Below are 18,074 nucleotides of genomic sequence, written 5' to 3' on the forward strand. Positions count from 1 at the left end.
CTGCCCTCCTGATGAATAAATATGAGCTTCTGCTGAAAATGTTTTCTGCAGTAATTTCAGCCCACATGTCATGGGGTTGTTAAAAATAAATAAAAATTCTAGAGAAGCAAATACTGTGAGAAATGTGTCCCTAGATAGCTTAAAAAAAAAAAAAAAAAAAAAAATCTGTCCCAGAAATTTCTGTAAACCTGTCTTTTTTAGAAGTAAGATTGTGCCTGAAAGCCAGAGAGAATAGGAGATGGGGACCAGAAGTGGAAGTGCCTTGCCAAGGGGGGTGAAATGCAGGTTTAAATGGTAGAAATTTATCGGTTTCATTTTTTTATTACTGTTTTTGTTCCAAATGAAGTGGTATCAATGGTTTCTCTGATTATAAAAGTTGTAAATGTAGTGTGACATGCACAGCCATGGTTGCTTTAAAGAAATATATGAAATGGTAAACTTTCTTCTTTCCCTAAAATGCTTTGTAATAATTACAGTGTTTTTATGACAAGGTCTATTCATTTCAGTGCTCAGACTTTTATTATGTCCTGTGGTGTTTGTTGTAAGCATTACAGACAGATGCCAGTTCTTCTACATGTTGTTACACCCTTTTGAAACAAACATTTGGGAATGTATCGTGTGGAAAACACCGTTAATCTGTAAAATGATGTCAAAGGAGGAAATACCTGCACTTGACTTCACATAGGCCAGGTCAAGAAGAGGTGCATCAGGTGAAGGCAGTTGCAGGCGGGGTGACAAAAACACTCAGAAGCGGAGCTCTGAGGAGCACGCGAAGGAGCTGGAGTGGTGCTGGGTGGCTCGGGAAGGCTGGCTGCCACTGTGGGCAGGAGGACAATCTGGGGACAGGCAGCAGAGGAGGCTTCCTGCTGCAGTTAGCTTTTCCCCCATCAGGGGAGAATTTAGTGACCTGGCTCCCAAGGCTGTGGCTTTAGGAGAAAAAGCCACGTGATGAAAGCCACAGTCACCTGACGGGCTTGGACACGGTGGAAAAATCCCACCTGGTGAGCTAGAAACTGCTTCCACGGATGGGAGCAGAGCTTCTCTTCCCTTGGAGGTGCACCTTCCTGCCCTCAGGTTGGCCGGGGAGAGGAAAAGGGATAAAGCAGCAGAGCAGCACATGATTGACTCTTCCTCCACACCCTGCAGCCTCTGGCTGGTTTTGGTGCCTGCTGAAATACCGAGTGCTCTGTTTGAACAGCAAGTATCAGTGCAGCTGAAGGCACAGCGCGCTGGTGTTAGAAGGTGAGCAGTCTCTGGCATTGCACGGCCTGACATGCAGCAGTAACACTTGCAGATTGCTGGCCGGTCGTTTTCCAGTTGCTTTGCAAAGGCCGGCTGCTTATCCTTGGTCTCATTTAGGGCAGGAAGAAATGAGGAACAGAAGAATGGAGATAAAATGCAAGCAAGCAATTTGGTAATTCATATGCGTATCTTGCTTATAGCCCGCTGAGTCAACTGTTTACCTGTTAGCAGGCAAGCAGCTAAAATAAAATCCTGCCTGGGTTAGGTTAGCACCGTGTGAGGAGCTGTAGGACGGGGAGGAAAGTAGGGCAGCTCGTTTTGGAACTTGTGCTGAAGAACAAACAAAAACCCCCAACGTACACATTCGGTTACCATATGGCGCGCTTATCATGAACGGCATCTCGGCGCTGTTTCTTTGCAGGGATGCTTGAACTCCACGGAAGCAGACTTCGCCACTGAGGAGAGCACACGCTGGAGGTGCCGGGGCTGCCGTTGGTGAGACGAGGCAGCTAAGGCGGGCGGCGAGCTCGCTCCTTGCCGTGCGTGCCTGCTTGATTGACATTGGCTTCCAAATCGCTGTGACTGTGCCTGAAGAAAACCGAAGGAGCATCGTTTTGCTGGGAGAAATTTCCTGGCAAGAGATGACATGCGGAGCAGAGAAACGTGCCAGGGAAGAGCTGCCTAGCGCCTGCAAGTGCAGGTCCAGGTGCTAGCACAACTTCCACCCAAGCTGGCCATGCTGCTGTGAAGTCCTTTTCTCCCCAGCACCAGGGCGGGCTGCACCGGGGGCTGCCCATGGCACTGTGGCGTGCTGGGCTGGATTAGTTGTCGGTGTGTCACTGCTTCGGCTGGCTGAAGAGCTGAAGAACAGCACAGGAAAGATGTTGGACCTGAGCTTCCTGACCGAGGAGGAGTATGAGAAGCTGATGAAGGTTCTGCAGAGGGATGCGGAGCTAAAGAAGAAGGACGGGGATCGCATCAGGTGAGAGAGCATGCAAAACCAGCCAGATGCGAGCTCCCTCTGGGGGGATTTCTTTACTTCTTTTAGAGGAGGATGTGTGTGTGTGTGTGTGTGTGTGCACAGGGAGAGATGCAGGCTGCAGTAGTGCTGTCCCTTCATGCCTGGGTCCCCAATGATCTTTTCATTGCACCTCCTGCTTTTGCAGCGAGCCTGCTGTGCTGCCACCCCTGCTCTGTGGGACTGAGGGGCTGGGCTCTCCTTTTGCTTAATCAGTATCCCTCAGAGATGCCAAGGGGAATGCCCCTTTCCTGCTTTGGGGGGAAGATGCCAATTTCTCAGTGTCAGGGGTCAGAGCAGGGCAGTAGGTGCTGTGCCGCCTTGTTTTCCTCACTCAGCAGCAGGAATCCCTTGCGGTGTTTCTAAGTGAGAGTTTACATCCTGATCCCCTCTCTGCCTGTACACAGCAGGCAGAGAGGGGCGGTGAGAGGCTACGTGATCTGCCAAAGGTCTGCGGGGAGCCAAGAATCACTGTGAGTCCAGCATGCTCGCCTCCGGGCATCTGGGGGCTCAGCTCGGGCTGATCGGGATTTGCTTGTTGCTGCTGTCACTTTTTAAATGCCAGCCTTTCCGCCATCTGCTCTGACAATATGCACCGGGCTCAGGAAGCTGCCACCAAATTCCCCATGGCTAGGAATGAGTAGCTCAGTGGGTGGGGATGGCACTGTGCCACCTTACCCTGCCCCCCGGTAAGGATGTGATTCTTTGATTTCCCATTGAGTCAAAAAAAATAAAGGGTAAGCCCCTTGTAGGAGGGATGCATGGGGCTCGAAGGGGTGAGTGGCTTTGCAGCAGGCTTTGGGGAGCCTCTGTGTCCTGCCCACTTGGGGTCAAGAGCTGGTGGTGGCACACAAGCAGCTTGGGTACCTGTGGTAGGGGTTTCTTCTGGCCTCTGAGGTCTCTCAGGGCTCCTGAACTGTGGCTAGCTGTAGGAGGCAGTGCCAGCTGAAAGGCAGCAAATCCACTGAGCAGTAGTATAAAAACAAAATAACTGGAGGAGAGTTAGAAGTACAGGGTAAGCAAACAGAGCACTGAAGGATTTAGGTGCCAAAACCCAGCCCTGGGTGTGCCCAAGCTAGTTACAGTAAGAGAAGCTGTGCTCAGGAAGGAGAGCTAACTGTTTGTGTGCCAAAATCAGCGTGTCAGGAGGAGCAGGCTCTGGGGAGAATGCTGAGGGCCAGGTTAGTGCCCTGGATAGCCAAATTTATTCCCCCAGTGTGCATCAGATTTGATCCATAAAGAGCAGCTCATAACGACATGAACAGACAAATAAAATAAAGAAGTGCAGGACTTGTAAACAACCCCACGCCTCTTCAAACCCTCAGGGCTGCAAAGGAAATGGACAAATCTCCTTGCCAGGTGACTCGATTATGAACATGCTGTTTGTAAGAGGTGAAGGCCTGTGCTTACAAGGCTCTGTTCCTTCTTCAAAAATAAAATAAGTCAGCTTTCACTTTTATGCTTGTTTGGCCCTTCCGATTGCAGGGAATAACCTCTGGATCCTTTGTAGTAGCAGATAGGAGAATTGTACATATAGCTGCTATGAAAGAGCTCAGGGAAAGTTGAAACATTGGAGATCTTCTTAGTGTGTGATGTTCTCGTTGGCTTGCAGGAGGATACAAGGCTCCATCAAGGATGAAAAGAAGAAGAAGTTTGTGACAGGCGAATGGTTTTCGGAAGTGAAGGCAAAACGGTTTCAAGAAGACTTGGAGGGGTCGGATCTGCTTCGGGCATCGATAAGAAGGAAAAAGGGCAAAGTAGAAAGTAAGCATGTTACTGTGTGCCGTAAGTAAACCAATTGATGGACCAGGAAACAGTGGCCAGGTGTGTGGGTCTCCCTGCACTGGGAGCCTCTTAGGGACCAGTCTTTATGTTTTAAGAAAGAGGTTCTCAGCCAAATTGTCAGTACTAGGAAAAAAAAAAATAATGCTTGTCAAAATCAGGGCCCAAAATAAAAATTACAGTGTGGCAGAGGACCAAGATAAAAGCTGTTTACCAGCTCCATGCAGTAAATGTCTTTTCCCCATTTCAACTACTTTATTCCAAAATATGTATTTGTCGGAGGTCACTGGTATCATTTCTTGTCATGGAAGCAGGAAGTGAAAGCAATGATGTGGGGTGGTTTCTGGCATCAAGCTGGTATGTGTGGGTCAAAGCCCCCTCCAATTCCTAGAGTGATCTGATGGAAAACAGCCAGCTGCTCTGGCAGGCCTCCAGGATGGAGGGGTCAGTCTTGCCTCTTGTCTCCTGGCAGAAAATTTGCCCTCTCTGAGAGGAGAGTGATGGCCCTAGCTTTTTACCCGGGAGTAATTCCAAGGCACAACATGGCTTTCAAAGTAAAAAGGGCTTTGGGGCCAAGTCTGAGTGGTACCCAGGCTGCTGTGCTGCAGTGTGGCTTGTCTGGCACCACGTGCTGATTTGAAGCAGATGTACTGCATGATGTTCAACGTGCAGCTGCACTAGTGGTGGCATACACAACAGATCAGGTTAGATTTGCTGGCTCAGGGCAATGGAGAGAAGAGAGCAGCCCCACGTGAAATGAGCAGGGCTGTGCTTCGAGTCCAAGGTAACCAGCCTAGAGCTGGCACTCGGTGCTGAACATTTGTGCAAGGCAGAACTGACTCACACCCAGTCCTCAGCGTGAAGACAGGCCAGCCGACTCTGCAGCAGCCCTGTGGAACTGCAGTCCGGCCTCCCACAACCTCCTTGCTTATTTGTCAGGGTGGGTAATCACAGATATGCAGGCTTGGTGGTCTGTTAGTGGCTGCTGCTGCTCGAAAGCAATAGCCATGATAGAGAGCTCCTCATAAAGTCCTAATACGAAGACCTTATAACTGGGCTCTGGGAGGTTAGGGTTGTCTTCCATCTGTCCAAAACTCAAATGTCTCCTCCACCAGTTTGGTTCAGCCAAACTGGGTCCATATTTCCATCTTGGGGTTGCAGTAACATAAATCACTCCTTTGTTTGCTGGGCCTCATTGGCCAGGATTTCTCTGTAACATTCATTTCCTCCCCTTTCCAAACCCATTCAGGTTACCCCTCTTAGCTCCACATTACTCAGACATACTCAAAGCTAAGCAGTGGCCAGGGACTTCACTAACCGAGAGCTTCATTTTCTTTTTGCATTTTGCTTATCCCTCACAGCTCTTGTAACTTAGCATAGATTCATTGGAACCTCTGATGCAGAACTGGCCCATCATATTTCACATAGAGTTGCTTTTATCCTTGGTATTAAGGATTCATTATGTCATTAAATTTACTATTTTGTCATCCCTCCAGAATGCTAAAACATGTAAAACCTTTTACAGCTTGGCAGAGTTGCCTGGCCATTTCTGCAGGGCATACTCTGTTTGCTGAGGATGTGCATTTGTGATTTAACTCTTACTGCCAACATGTACGTGTGAGATATGGCCTGTGTACGTATGAGATATGGCCTCAGGTTAATGTCTAAAATAATCTCTTTATTAATCCAGCAGTCGTATACAAGTTATGTTTTTGCATGTGCATTTTCAGTAGTTGGCTAATGCTGTTTTAAAGAAGGATGAAGCAAATATTACTGAACTACTTTACCAATTATGTTTAGACTTAGTCCTCTATTTCTTTTACCTTGTTATCTCCTCTCTCTTTATCTTTTTCTATTCGTAACCTTATTATGGTAAAGCACAGGTATAATATGACTTTATTGCCTCCTCTTACTTTGCCCACTGCTACTTTACAGCAGGGGCTGAGGACCGAGACTCTGCAGCTAGTATTTTCACCTTGCTGTTACCTTTTGCACGCTCAGCTCCCACAGTCGTTATTGCATAGGGATTGCCTCCCCTTGCCCACGGGGGCAAGCACTTCTCTCGTTGACTTGCCAGCAACAGGATTGCTCTGGTGAGAGCAGCACTTGCCCCACTGGGGAAGGACAAGATTTCCAAGTGGTTTGGCCACTCAGCTCCTGTTCGATCTGCAGTAGGTGAGATAAGGGCCTTTGCTCGCCATCTTGACACCTTTTCAAGGTGATGAAGGGGTTTCTGTTCATTTGCTCAAATAAATATAACATATTTGTGGCTTCAGGGATATTAATGCTGATTTAAGTCTTTGATAATTGTGTTAGGGAGTGAAATGAGAAAACTCCTGCCCAGAAGAGCCCCACCGAGGTAATTGCTGGCATTCCCTTTGCATGGCAAATGGGCTGAGGAGAGTGGGCATCCATGCCTGCACAGAAAAAGGCCCAGTGACCTTTCCTCGAGGTGGGTGTTAACCTTCAGAAGAGACTGCTGTGTGGTTCCCTAAGGGGTTCACAATTGCTATTGATTGTAACAGATGGCAGTAATAATTGGCATCAATATAAATCTATAAAAGAGATACCCTGTATTCAATCTACAGTCTGCAGAGTGGCACAGATGGATGAATTTGGTGCTAACTTCTCCTTGAGCTTGTGTGCAATGGATGAAAGCTAAAAATTGTCTAGTGGAGAGGCTGTTTTATCCCTCTGCCCATGCAAGTCAGTCCTGACAGCACACTTAGTGCTCAAGTGTTGGGTGTCTGTGTTTTAGAGTGGTAGGAAATGGGTGAAGCAGCTAAAATATTAGAGCAGGGGTGGCTCTGTCCATACACATACACGTACAGACAGGTTGAACTGGTCAAACAACCGCTAGTTTCTGCTGGAATTTGCCTCTTAGTCTGTCTCCCGCTGCAGTTACCAGGGGTGTTTTGCTCATCTTGATGGATTATAACGCACTGTTAACCTTTTTGTTTGTGGCTGTCGAAGCCAGGTGTAGCTGTGTTGGTGGCTGAGCTGTTTTGACGGACAGGGAAGCGAACACCTCCTGCTGTTGCTGCCAGCTGGAGGTGGGAGCTGTCTGAGGAAGTCTCTGAGGGGGAAGTATCAGTGAGAAGCAGATTTGGTGCAGTGCCTGTGGAAGTGAGGTGAGAAATGAATGCAGACTTTGGTTGTTGAGGTCTTTTCAGTCACAGCAGGCAGAGGGAAAATGTGGGAGCCCTGTGTTTGGTTTTCTGGTTCTCCGGCAGTTATGTGCTGGCATCTCCCTCCCTTGGACTGGGGCAGAAGAGAAGGATGTGGCTCACTGTGTAAACAAATGCTCCTCAGTGCATTTTGCTGTGCCTGCAGGTGACATGGCCTGCATGTGCCACCAGCCATGTCACAGCTTTTCTGTCCCACAATGATGTTCTGCAATGTTTTTTTGCACAGTGATGTTTCCATGGACAAAACACAGAGTTCCCAGTATGGGAACACCCAGCTGCAATCTCATGCGCACGGTCCTTGCACAGGCAGCCCCGAGCATCACCTGCGGGGACACGGGAAGGCAGGTAGGAAGGGCTGGGACAGCAGCATTGTGTCAGTGAGGACACACAGACAGCAGGGAGTGATGCTCCATCTCCTGACATGCCCCTTAGCCCTGGGCTGACTGTGCTGGCAGCATACAAGATGCACTGGAGGAGCGCTGCTGTCACAGCCTGTCTGCAGGCCTGATGTGCCCATTGGTTTTCTGCACAAATAGCAAGCAAGGCTGTATTATTTCAGGTCACATCTGAATCCTTTGAGCTTCTGCTTCTATTATAGAATGAAATATAGCTGAAAGAGATTTGGCAGTTTTTGTAAAAGGTAAATTTATTCTTTAAAACAGACCAAGATGCAACTGAAAAAATATGTGCAACCTTTTTTTTTTTTTTTTTTTTTTTATTGACCAGACTAAGCTTAGTTTGTTGTCGTTTTGAGAGTTTAATCCTTCTGGTTTTGCAGTAGCATGAAAGCCTGTTTGCCAGCTGAATGCCTAATGCAACTTTGCACCTTGGCAGGCTGCTCTAAAGGTTACCTTCTTCTATTGTTTTTTTTTCTTTGGGGTCTTTGAGAGCTCAAAAGAAATAGCTGAGCCTTGTGCCAGTAAAAATAACAGGGATCTCCTCATTAACTGTATTGGCCTCCTCCTTTGTTTGCCAAGATCGGATGACTTGGAGTCAAAACAGGAAGTGGCTGAATTTAAATCCTGGAGCGGATTAACTTTATTGACAGCCAGGGCAGGGTCCTGCTAAGGTTTCCAGCAATGCGGCAGCTCCTGGCATGAGCCAGGCATTGGGCAGCAATCTGTGGGCTCTCAGGCACGTGGGGCCCGGAGGAGCCACGTGGGGAATGTGGGTGATGCTGCTGTGGGGCATCCTCTTCAGAGGAGGCAGTGGGCAGGCCCCCAGGCACCCCTGCTGAATCCCCAGGGTTTGTGCTGGTGGGACTCATTTCCCAAGCCTTTGCTTGCCCCAGATAGCACACACTGGCCATTGCAAGGTCAATTAAATGTAATTTTTCAATTCTCTGTTACATTACAGATGAGGTTAACGAGCACATCCGGAGGGGGCTGGACAGCAGAGATGCCCCAGGTCCTCCCTTCCATGAGCACGCTGCTGGCACGGGAGAGGAGAGGTAACTGCCACTGCTCGTGCAGTGCTCTGGCTGCTGCTCGCATTTCTAATGAAAATTGAATGATACGCATTAAATCCTGGTCTTTAACTGAATTTCCAAGCCCATACTGGTAATAGGTTGTATAGGATATTTTTAAAATCCTTTTTCCAGGAATTGTCAGAGTATCAATCCTCTACTACTAACTAAGTGCTAATGTGCTTATGCCAGAAAGGTCTTTTCCTGCGTGATTTGATAAGGGGTCAGTAAAATGGAAGCCGTCTCTAATGCCAGGATATTCTGGGTACTTTTTCAAAGTAATTATGTTTTTTTATTTATTTATTTTTGCCATGGAGCAATGCTAACTAAATGAACTGTTTTAGAAACTGTTCGTTTCTTGCTGGTGCCAACCACTGTGTCCAGTGCTCAGTACTCACTGACGTGGCTTGGTAGATTTCAAGTTGTGCTGACTGTGCAGAAACACCCACTAAAAGAACCTCAGTGAGCAAATCAGTGACCTCACTCAATGTCTGTGGACTATGGAGAAGCCAATTAAACACCCACATTTTCATTTATTGTTGCTCCCATCTCATTTGCATTCTTTTGTCAGCAGAATGAGGAATTATTCTTTACAGGCAGCAGTTGCTACAATTAATTGTTAAATATGGGCCTTGACAACAGTTCCAGACCTCCTGCAGCCGAACAATGGGTGTTGTGTGATGGAGGACCAGTCACATGCCCAAGACATTTGTGCTTGTTTTGGTCCTAATGTTTTTTGTAGGATTTACTAAATCCTGAGAAGCTTGCTTCATCTTCCTCATTCAGCCCTAAACATGAAGCATTTCCATCTGAACTCTCACCAGGGGTCCAACTTGACAGTTCTCTATCTGGAGAGCAGCCACCACTAGACACTAGCAAGGACAGGAGAAGCAGTGGGGAAAACTGTGATACGTGTTTCTTCCATTTAGTTACCAGGCGGATAGTAATTAACTTATATTCCAAGTGTGAAGATCTATATCCTGTACTGTAGTTTTGCCCTGACTATTGATGGCATAAGCATTCCTGGAGTTCCTGTATGCTTGATTAATCCAGTTATACCTCTGGCACCAGATCCGGGTGGCCTTATATTAGGCTGGGTTCTTAGCTAAAAGTGGCAAAGCAGCCGAGCAGAACAGACACAATGCTGAAGACTGCATTGCCTGCTCAGAAGACGCCTGATCAAGTACATCCCTGCCACTGATCTCCTTGCTCAGATGCTTCTCTTCTCCCACAGATCCAGCACACCCATTCTTGATGCTGCAGAAGAGCATAAAATCTTGCCAAAACCGAAGCCGAGACTTTCTGTCCCGCTGTCTGCATCACACAAGGTAGTGTAGCCACAGCCTCTGTGTTTGGATTGGTTATTCCTTGGATTTTCACAGCCTGTATCTACTGACAAGGACTCCACAGACTGTATGCCATGGTATCTGTGCTCAAATAAATGTTTTTCCAGACTTACCAATGTATATAGGGACTTATAAAAGATGTTGCTTTGGCAAATAATAATAGGACAAGGGGGAATGGTTTTAAACTAAAAGAAGGGAGATTTTGATGAGATGTTAGGAGGAAATTCTTCACTCAGAGGGTGGGGAGGCACTGAACAGGCTGCCCAGAGAAGCTGTGGATGCCCCAGCCCTGGAGGTGCCCAGGCTGGATGGGGCCCTGAACAACCCTAGTGGGTGGCATCCCTGCCGATGGCAGGGGGTTGGAACCAGGTGATCTTTGAGGTCCCTTCCAACCCGAGCCGTTCTAGGATTCTGTAATTCTATGATAAACACTGACAGGGTTTGTCTTCCATGCAGAGATCCAGTATCCATGATGTCTCTTCCTCAGAGAGTGACACTGGAGCAAGTCCATTCACGGCTAAAACAGGCAGCTTACATTTGTCTAGAAAAGGTAAGGTTTTGTTCAGTGAACCACTGGCTATTTCATTATTCAGAGTCAACACCAAGAAGCATGTTGCTTTTCTTTGTGTACAAATAAATAACAAAGAGCATTTCTTATCTTGGTGTATAAGAATGGGCTGCCAACATTTGTGTGAAATATGCCCAAGGCAGCAGCAACCAAGAAAAAAATCTCCAATGACTAAAATTTCTCCTGGCTGTCAGTATATTTTACACTGAGTGCTTGGCTAACAACTCCTTAGCGCACAGATCCAAGTTACCTTCTCTTTCTTCTCCTGCCTTGAATGTGTGGTGTATTTTTGGTTCATAGCAAATAGCCAGTAGGAAAGCTGTCAAGCTAAAAGCAAAGCTGTGAAAAAATTCCAACTCACAGCAACAATTTAGAGCTCAGTGGGTTTTTTCCCTGTCCTGTTGCAGAAAGAAGAGCTGTCTTTTTCAGGGTTTTCTTCAGAGGGAAGGGGGTTTGCTGGACTCTCAAAATAGGGGAGAATTAGAAACATATTGGTGGTTTCTGGAAACCCCTCCTGGCTTCCCTTTGAGAAACTGAAGCCCAGAATTTCCAGGTGAATAAGATGTGATGCGGTAGGTTGTGAGCCTCTGTTGTTGTTGCAGGTAATGGACGATCTCCACTGCCTGCCATGCTTCCAGAGGATGCTGTGCCTCAGCCCAGCTGTGCAGTGGGAGGAGAAGCTGTTGATGGTGCCACTGGCACCACAGCAGGACCAAAAACTCCACCTGAAGAAACATATGCTCCCAGCAAGATACCAGTTAAGAGGAAATCAAGCAGAACTCTCCCCAGGTCAGAGCAGTTCGTGAATCACCTGGGGCCAGCAGAAAACAGCGTGGCAAAGAGAGAGCTGATGGAAAGCCCCAAATCACTGACTGCAGAGGGGGAAAGCAGCCAGTCTGTGAAGCACAGCGTGAACTATACAATCTCGTCAATGAGTAATAAAGAGGAGGATATTGGCCTCGATCGGGAACACTTCAAGAACTTGAAGAACTTCTGGGAGAAGGGAGCAGACTCTGTGATGGTGGGAAGCATGCCGGAGGACTCGAGCTCGGGGGAGGCAGACGGAAAGCAGTTCAAGCTGTGCCGCTCGCTCTCCGTGCAGTCAGCTCAAGGCCAGAATGGTGAAGAAAAACCCGGTGTCTTCACCAAAACAAGAGCCCCTCACAAAAGGACAATAACTTTGTCTTCCAGCGAGGAAGAGCCAAGCTATGTAGCCCCTTCAAGGAAAGGCTCAGTTGCCTTCATTCCCAGATCCACCTACGCCAAGAGCAAAGGAGGCCTGGTTACAAGAAACAGCTTGCTGGGTGAAAGCAACGGGAAGCCGCCGGTGCCAGAGGAAGAGAAGATGGCACAACACAGCTCCAAGAAATCCAGATTGCCTGTGCGAGCGCCTTCCATCAAAATTGAGTCGCCTACCAAAGAAGTGTCTGGCAGCACATCTGAGCCAGAGATGTCTGCAGACAAGTTCATCGTGGCAGAAAAACACAAGTATGCAAACTGCCTGGCAAGCAGGGTGCAGATACTCATTGACCCTGCGCTTACAGATGATGAGAAAGAGCAAAGAGCTGACATGGGTACTCATGACAGCATGGAAATAAATGGAGAGCCAGCTGAGGAAAAAGCACTTGAGTCTTCAGACAAGCCAACAGGCAGAGCACCAGGCGGAGAGACAGAAGTTGTTCAGGGAACGGACTCAGCTGTTTACTCAGGTACCAAGGGTGTAACTGCACTCTGGGAAATCCTGATAGGGAGTCATCCCTACACCTGTTTTATTCTGTGTTTTGCACATTTTATTCTCTTCTACATTTATCCTATATTAAAATTAAAAGCATGTGAAGAATGTGGTTAGCAAACAGCCCTGAAAACCACCATTCTGTGTACTGCAGTGAAGTGTAAAAGTGGGCAGTGTGATATTCCCTTTCCTTCTCCCTACTGCCAGCCCTCATACCTTCCCTGCAAGCACCTCAACTCAGGACAGCTCTTCATTTCTTAAGCCCTACCTACAGCAGGTCACAGGAAGTTATTTTACTAATTGGGAAGATTGTAAACATGTTTACTTGCCATGTAAATTCACTACCACTTTCTTCAAGTGTGAGTCTGGAGGAATTCCCTGTGGTGGTAAAGATAAGTCTGACACAAACAGCAGAAATAAAACATGAAACAAAGTTTAATAAATACCTTGGCCATTATCCTACTTTGATATAGCTGCTGGCCATTAGTTTTTAAAGGACATTTTGGGCCTTTTGGGAATCCACAGCTGAGTTTGCATCTTAAACTGCACAGTGGACTGAACAAGGAGCCTGATCTTTTGGGGTTCTCCATCACAGTGGTGTCAATAATACCAGCACTTTATCAGCCTCTTCCTCCAGGTTTGACAGGCTCTTGTAGTGACTGCTGTAATGGGCAAAAGTTCATGTTAATTGCAGTTCATTTTAAACCTGGGCTCTGCTTGCCTACATCTCTGCTCCCTGCCAAGCAAAAACTTACCTATGAAGAGAGATCTCCCTATCTCCTTTTTCCAACTTTTCAGTCCTCATGTACCAGGGTAACATCTATTTGAGAGGATTTTTCATGGACTCATCTAATTCTGATCTGTAACTGTGGCATTTCCCTCCTTTTTTTTAACATGTCCATGAAAATCCTCAGTTGCACTTCAGCTAAACACAAACATTTCATTTCTATACCAGGTCATTGTTGTATTTCTCATTTTTTTTCATTATTATTTCATTAATTTCAGGTTGATATTAGCAGATGGCTGTATTCCACTGGAAGGTCTTCACAAGTGCTGGTCTCTTTTGGGGACTGGGTGAAGAGTTTTTTTCAAGGAGAGATGTTAAAGCTGATGATGTCAGGGTAGCCCTGTGTAATGTACCTGCAGCGTGCTATAAGCAGAGCTAGCAAGCCAGGAGAGAAACACACATGCATGCTTGTTGACACACTGCCCATTTGTGTTTATTTATTTACTGTGTTGATTTGGCTTTTCATATATTCCAGAGGAAGATGGAGATCGTTCTCCTGCTGCTCAGGCATTGGCCCGAGCAAATAACATCAATCTTGCAAAGAGCATGGTGAACATTTACACAACCACAGAGAGTGAGTAACATCTTTCTGCTTTTTGGTTTATGTTCCCTGAAGGCAATATATTATGCCTGAGTTCTGCATCCCTGGTGCTTCTGTGCTTGTACTAGGCAAGAAAGATGACATATGGTTTCATCATCAAATTAGAGAGCTTATAGTGCCTAAAATTAAATTCAGAGCCAGGAAATTGCAGTTAGATTGATGGTATGTTACTCAGTGTGTTCAGCAAAAAATTGTGAGGGCTTTAACGAGTTGGCAAGATGATTGTACCCATCTCTCCTCTTCTCCCACTAAGTACTCTGGGACCTGCGTGGCAGCCTGCTCAGCGGATTGATCAGCCTCTCCCCTTGCCCAGAGCAGACCTAGTTTGCTGGCCTGATCTCCTCAGCTGCTGGCTGGGACACACTTAATGGTGCCAGTTAGCCCATGGCCAAGAAACCTGGCTGTGCCACCAAGTGGCCCAAGAAAGCAGCAGCCAAGGGAGAGGGCCTGAAGGAAGGCAGCAGCAGCCTCAGTGGCCAAGAAAGGTAGTAGAAATCCACAGAAGATGAAAACTGGCAGGCCCAAGAGGGAAGCTAAGGGCTTGCTTAAAAGCAAAGTGGTAAGGCCAAGGCTTCCAGGACTAAGGTGGAAAGGTTGGGAAAGCAATGCCCAGGGAAAAGGAAAATAGCTTAGAGGAAACAATAGAGCCTGTTTAAGGGAACATGACCACTGGTTATGGGATGGAGAGTCCCCTTCAGGCTGCCAAAAGCAGCCTGTGGATGGGGCGTGCTGCACTGCCCTGCCTGTGTGTGGCTGAACCACACCATCCTGGAGCCTGGTGCCGAATGTGTGCCCCATCAGATGGTGCAGCAACGTCTGGCACACAGCACAGAGCTTCCAGTCCTGCTGTGCTGCTGTTTGGTGACGTGGTCTTCATGCAGGCAACCAAGATTTTAGACTTCTCCCATCACAGCTTGTGTAGAGCCACAAGCCTCATCCTAGGAAACTCTCTTCTATGGAGTTGCTCCTACTTGTTCCCAGTATAACCAGTAGCCTGTAGAGAGGGCAAAATGTAACACTTTACTCTTGGTTGGAAATAACAGTAAATGCCTTTGCTATCAGAGCAACTTTTGGGCATTTTAAGCATTGAGTGATGTCTCATCCTGGCTAATATAGCAAGTGTCACCTTGTAGTGTCACCTAAAAACAAGCCAGTTGTTTTGGGATGAAATTAGTCATCAAGGAAGTTATTGAGAAAAGATAAAGATAGAACAAAAAGGTTTATATTGTTTACAAGATGCTATGAGATGGAAATGTGAGTGTCTTTATATTATTTATTTATTTATTTGTTTATTTATTTATTTATGACAGGGATGCTTGCATTTACTCTGACCGAAATCTATGCAGCTAGATAATCTGGTAGTTGCACATCTCTAAACTGATGAATGAATTGAATTATCCACTAGGGGGAGTTTACACACTCCCACACATCAAATGAAAACGCTGAAAATAGCTTTAGAGCGTTAGCTAGCGGCAGTCTGTGCCTTGTGGAGGGCTCACCTTCAATGGCCAGTAACAGAGATGGGGCAAGTGCCTCCCACTAGCTTTTCCTTCCTCCTTGTGTCCTCTAACAAAAAGGTGACTTTCTTGTATTTTGCTGACTCTGACAATTCATCCTGATGCCATTTTTCTGTTTGTACTTACAGCATACAACAAACCTCATCTGATACCTCACCAGTTTCTTGAACCTGAAAGAGTCAAAGAGCTGAGCAGATCTTCTCCTCTCCTGTTGTCTGAGGTAGGATAGATACCAGAAATGGCTGGAATGATGTTCGCAGCATCCCTCAAATGGCAGTCAGGTTCATGAGAATCTTTTTCCAGGATGCTGACAGTACTTGTTTTTGACCCTTCAATCCTGTAGGAGTTTTAATGTTTCCCTCTGCCTCAAACCACGCTATTACCTGCTCTTCGTAAGAGCCTGGGTGGTTGCATGCAGCTCTGCTTGGAGGCAGTTAATGATGACGTTTGCTGCTGGTCGGAGGCAATGCCTCTGGGGAGATTCCCTGCACTCTCCTCTGCTCTCCTAACCTGCTTGCTGCTTAATGGGACTCTGCTGAGCTATTGGTTTTTCTCTCTAGTGTTGCAAAGTGCTCGTACGGCACAGCTTAAAGATGCTTATTATTTTCTGAGCAGACAGAATCAGACACGGCTTCAGAAATCAGCTTCCAATTTAGCAAGCACAAAAAGACGCCTAGCATTGGCAGCCACTCCTCTGACATGGCATCTGTCTCCTCGGTAGGTATTTAACGCGTACGTCTCTCTAGAAAATGTTTCTCCGTTGGACAGTGATGCTGCATTTAGGCTGATACCGATGATGTGGCCTCCGGAGTATCGTGCTGTTTTCTGCATGGTACTTTATTAAAATAACAGTGATGTTTAATTACTTACTTGCATTAAAGAAGTGTCTTCAGGTACCATCTCAAATTAAGGAGCCACTGAGTCATTCTTAGACAAATTCAGAGGAAGCAATAGCCCCTGCTCCAAAGCGTAGATGCTCTGAAGCCTGGCAGCATAAGGGAGAGAGGGGTGGTCTGTCTCTAGGTGGGGAAACGAGGCACACAGCTTGTGAGTGACTTGTTTGTGGTCCACCTCCCAGAAAGCTGAGACTGCAGACTGGTGACCTCTGCAAGCTCCTCCTTCACTTTATTAGCAAATTAAAGGGAACTCAGAACTGAACAGCAGCAGTATGATTTAGAGATTTGCCTTCTAAGGAGAGTTGGCAAGAGCTGAGCGTCTTTAGTTAGGCATTTTAAAAGGATTCCTTAGACACAGTATTTTTTGGGAGCTGCTTAAAAGTGCTTTAATTCGCTGTACTACTGTTATAGGCATCTCCAAATTGTATGTGTGAGATTTAAAGAATATATGTGAAACAAAGCATGTAGGGAGAGGTTGTGACTGTAGATAAATATGTTAAAAAAAAAAAAAAAAAAAAGCAAAACTGAACTTTGGGGTGCTTGAGTCTTTCTCGTAGTCTGTGAAGTCTGGGAGCTATAAATGAGCCTTTTGTGTCCAAGTCATGTAGGTGTTCTTGAACATCTCATTTAGGATTCTCTGTTGGATTTGATATCCTGATGGGATGATAAATGTAGCTCCAAGGACTGAGGGGAGACATTTAGCAGATTCTTGTAGGTTACCATAGAAAGAAATTGAGAAACAAAAGAAGTATGGGTGACAGAGAAGAATTGGGTTAATTACTAGGAAAGTTTTTTGATACATGCTCAGCATTGTACCACAGAGGAGTGCCAAGAGGGTTAATTATTTGCTGGGTAAAATGCATTAGCTTTTATGTTATACCATCTGTAATCATGAGTGATTGGCCCAATAGAAAATTCTCATCTTTCTGGGGCTGTGTTTTATTTCTGTTTCATCACTTTCTACCAGTGAAGGACTTAAAGCCTTGGAAAACAGAAAGTGAAGGCCAGTTGGCAAATGCAGTTTGTTTTGGGAAAGCAAGAGACTCTTTGGTGCCTCGTTCCTGTTATACCTGCAGAAATTTCATTTTCCTGTGCATTTGTGGCAAGTAGATTCCCACAAACTGCCTCTGCTGGGACAGTGGCTTTTCAGGACAGGGGTTATTTCTGTTTCTGTTTTGCACAGCTCTCTGCACTTTGTGAGCAAGCAACAAGATAGTATTATTTTGTCCTATATTTCTAGTCTGATATGGTTCTTAATAGCCTATTTTTAAAATTGAATGACAATTAGGTGACTGTATCTACCAGAAATAATAAGTTTATATAAAAAGATAGTTCAAGTTCTCTCGGTATATTTGCTTCTTAGTGATGAGACCGGGTCAGGAAAGCAGCTGTTTGTGGGGTTAGTGTAGGGAAAGGGAAGTTACATGTGTTCTCTCACAAGTTATACATGTATTTGGCTCTGTTTCCCAAGGCTTTGGGATTTAGAGGTGGAAATCTTCTGTGTTCAGTGGGCATTTGGGAGAACAGTGCTTCTTAGTGCTGGTCAAGGATAGCACATCCTTGTGAGACCTTTATTCAGACCCCCAAACCCTTGGGTGAGCACAGCTGCAGACATGTCAAGGACTCTGTCCTACTGAAGGGCAGAGATAACAGATTATTTCTCTGGCAGTGCACATCTTTGTGCAGAACTAAGTCTGAACAGTGCCTATTTCAGCAGCACTGACCTTGTTCTCCACCTGGCAGGTGAGTGGCAGTGTGCTCAGTGTGTACAGTGGCGATTTTGGGAGTGTGGATGCCCAAGGTACTGTGGAGTTTGCACTAGATTATGACGAGAAGAACCGGGAGTTCCAGGTTCATGTGTCCCAGTGCAAGGACCTGGCTGTCGTGGATGAGAAGAAAGGCAGATCTGACCCGTGAGTGATGCTTCCCGCT

General features: G+C 46.3%; 1 protein-coding gene across 4 annotated transcripts in view; it reads left to right on the forward strand.

The window, feature by feature from the left end:
* LOC309882939 (synaptotagmin-like protein 2) overlaps positions 1–18,074 on the forward strand; it is a 56,155-nt gene that overhangs the window by 28,955 nt on the left and 9,126 nt on the right. For 3 of the 4 annotated variants that reach the window (XM_082770477.1, XM_082770476.1, XM_082770478.1), the window contains exons 2-11: positions 1,664–2,224; positions 3,873–4,024; positions 8,587–8,680; positions 9,930–10,023; positions 10,498–10,591; positions 11,212–12,318; positions 13,604–13,702; positions 15,375–15,466; positions 15,862–15,963; positions 17,886–18,055. In XM_082770477.1, coding sequence (XP_082626603.1) covers positions 2,124–2,224; positions 3,873–4,024; positions 8,587–8,680; positions 9,930–10,023; positions 10,498–10,591; positions 11,212–12,318; positions 13,604–13,702; positions 15,375–15,466; positions 15,862–15,963; positions 17,886–18,055 — 2,105 coding nt within the window. In that variant the 5' untranslated portion in view covers positions 1,664–2,123. Of the gene's footprint in view, positions 1–1,109; positions 1,243–1,663; positions 2,225–3,872; positions 4,025–8,586; positions 8,681–9,929; positions 10,024–10,497; positions 10,592–11,211; positions 12,319–13,603; positions 13,703–15,374; positions 15,467–15,861; positions 15,964–17,885; positions 18,056–18,074 lie in introns of those variants that run through there. The other variant, XM_082770475.1, reaches the window with a different exon arrangement.

This window comes from Aythya marila (assembly GCF_965140915.1).
Source record: "Aythya marila genome assembly, chromosome: 13".
Lineage (NCBI taxonomy): Eukaryota > Metazoa > Chordata > Aves > Anseriformes > Anatidae > Aythya > Aythya marila.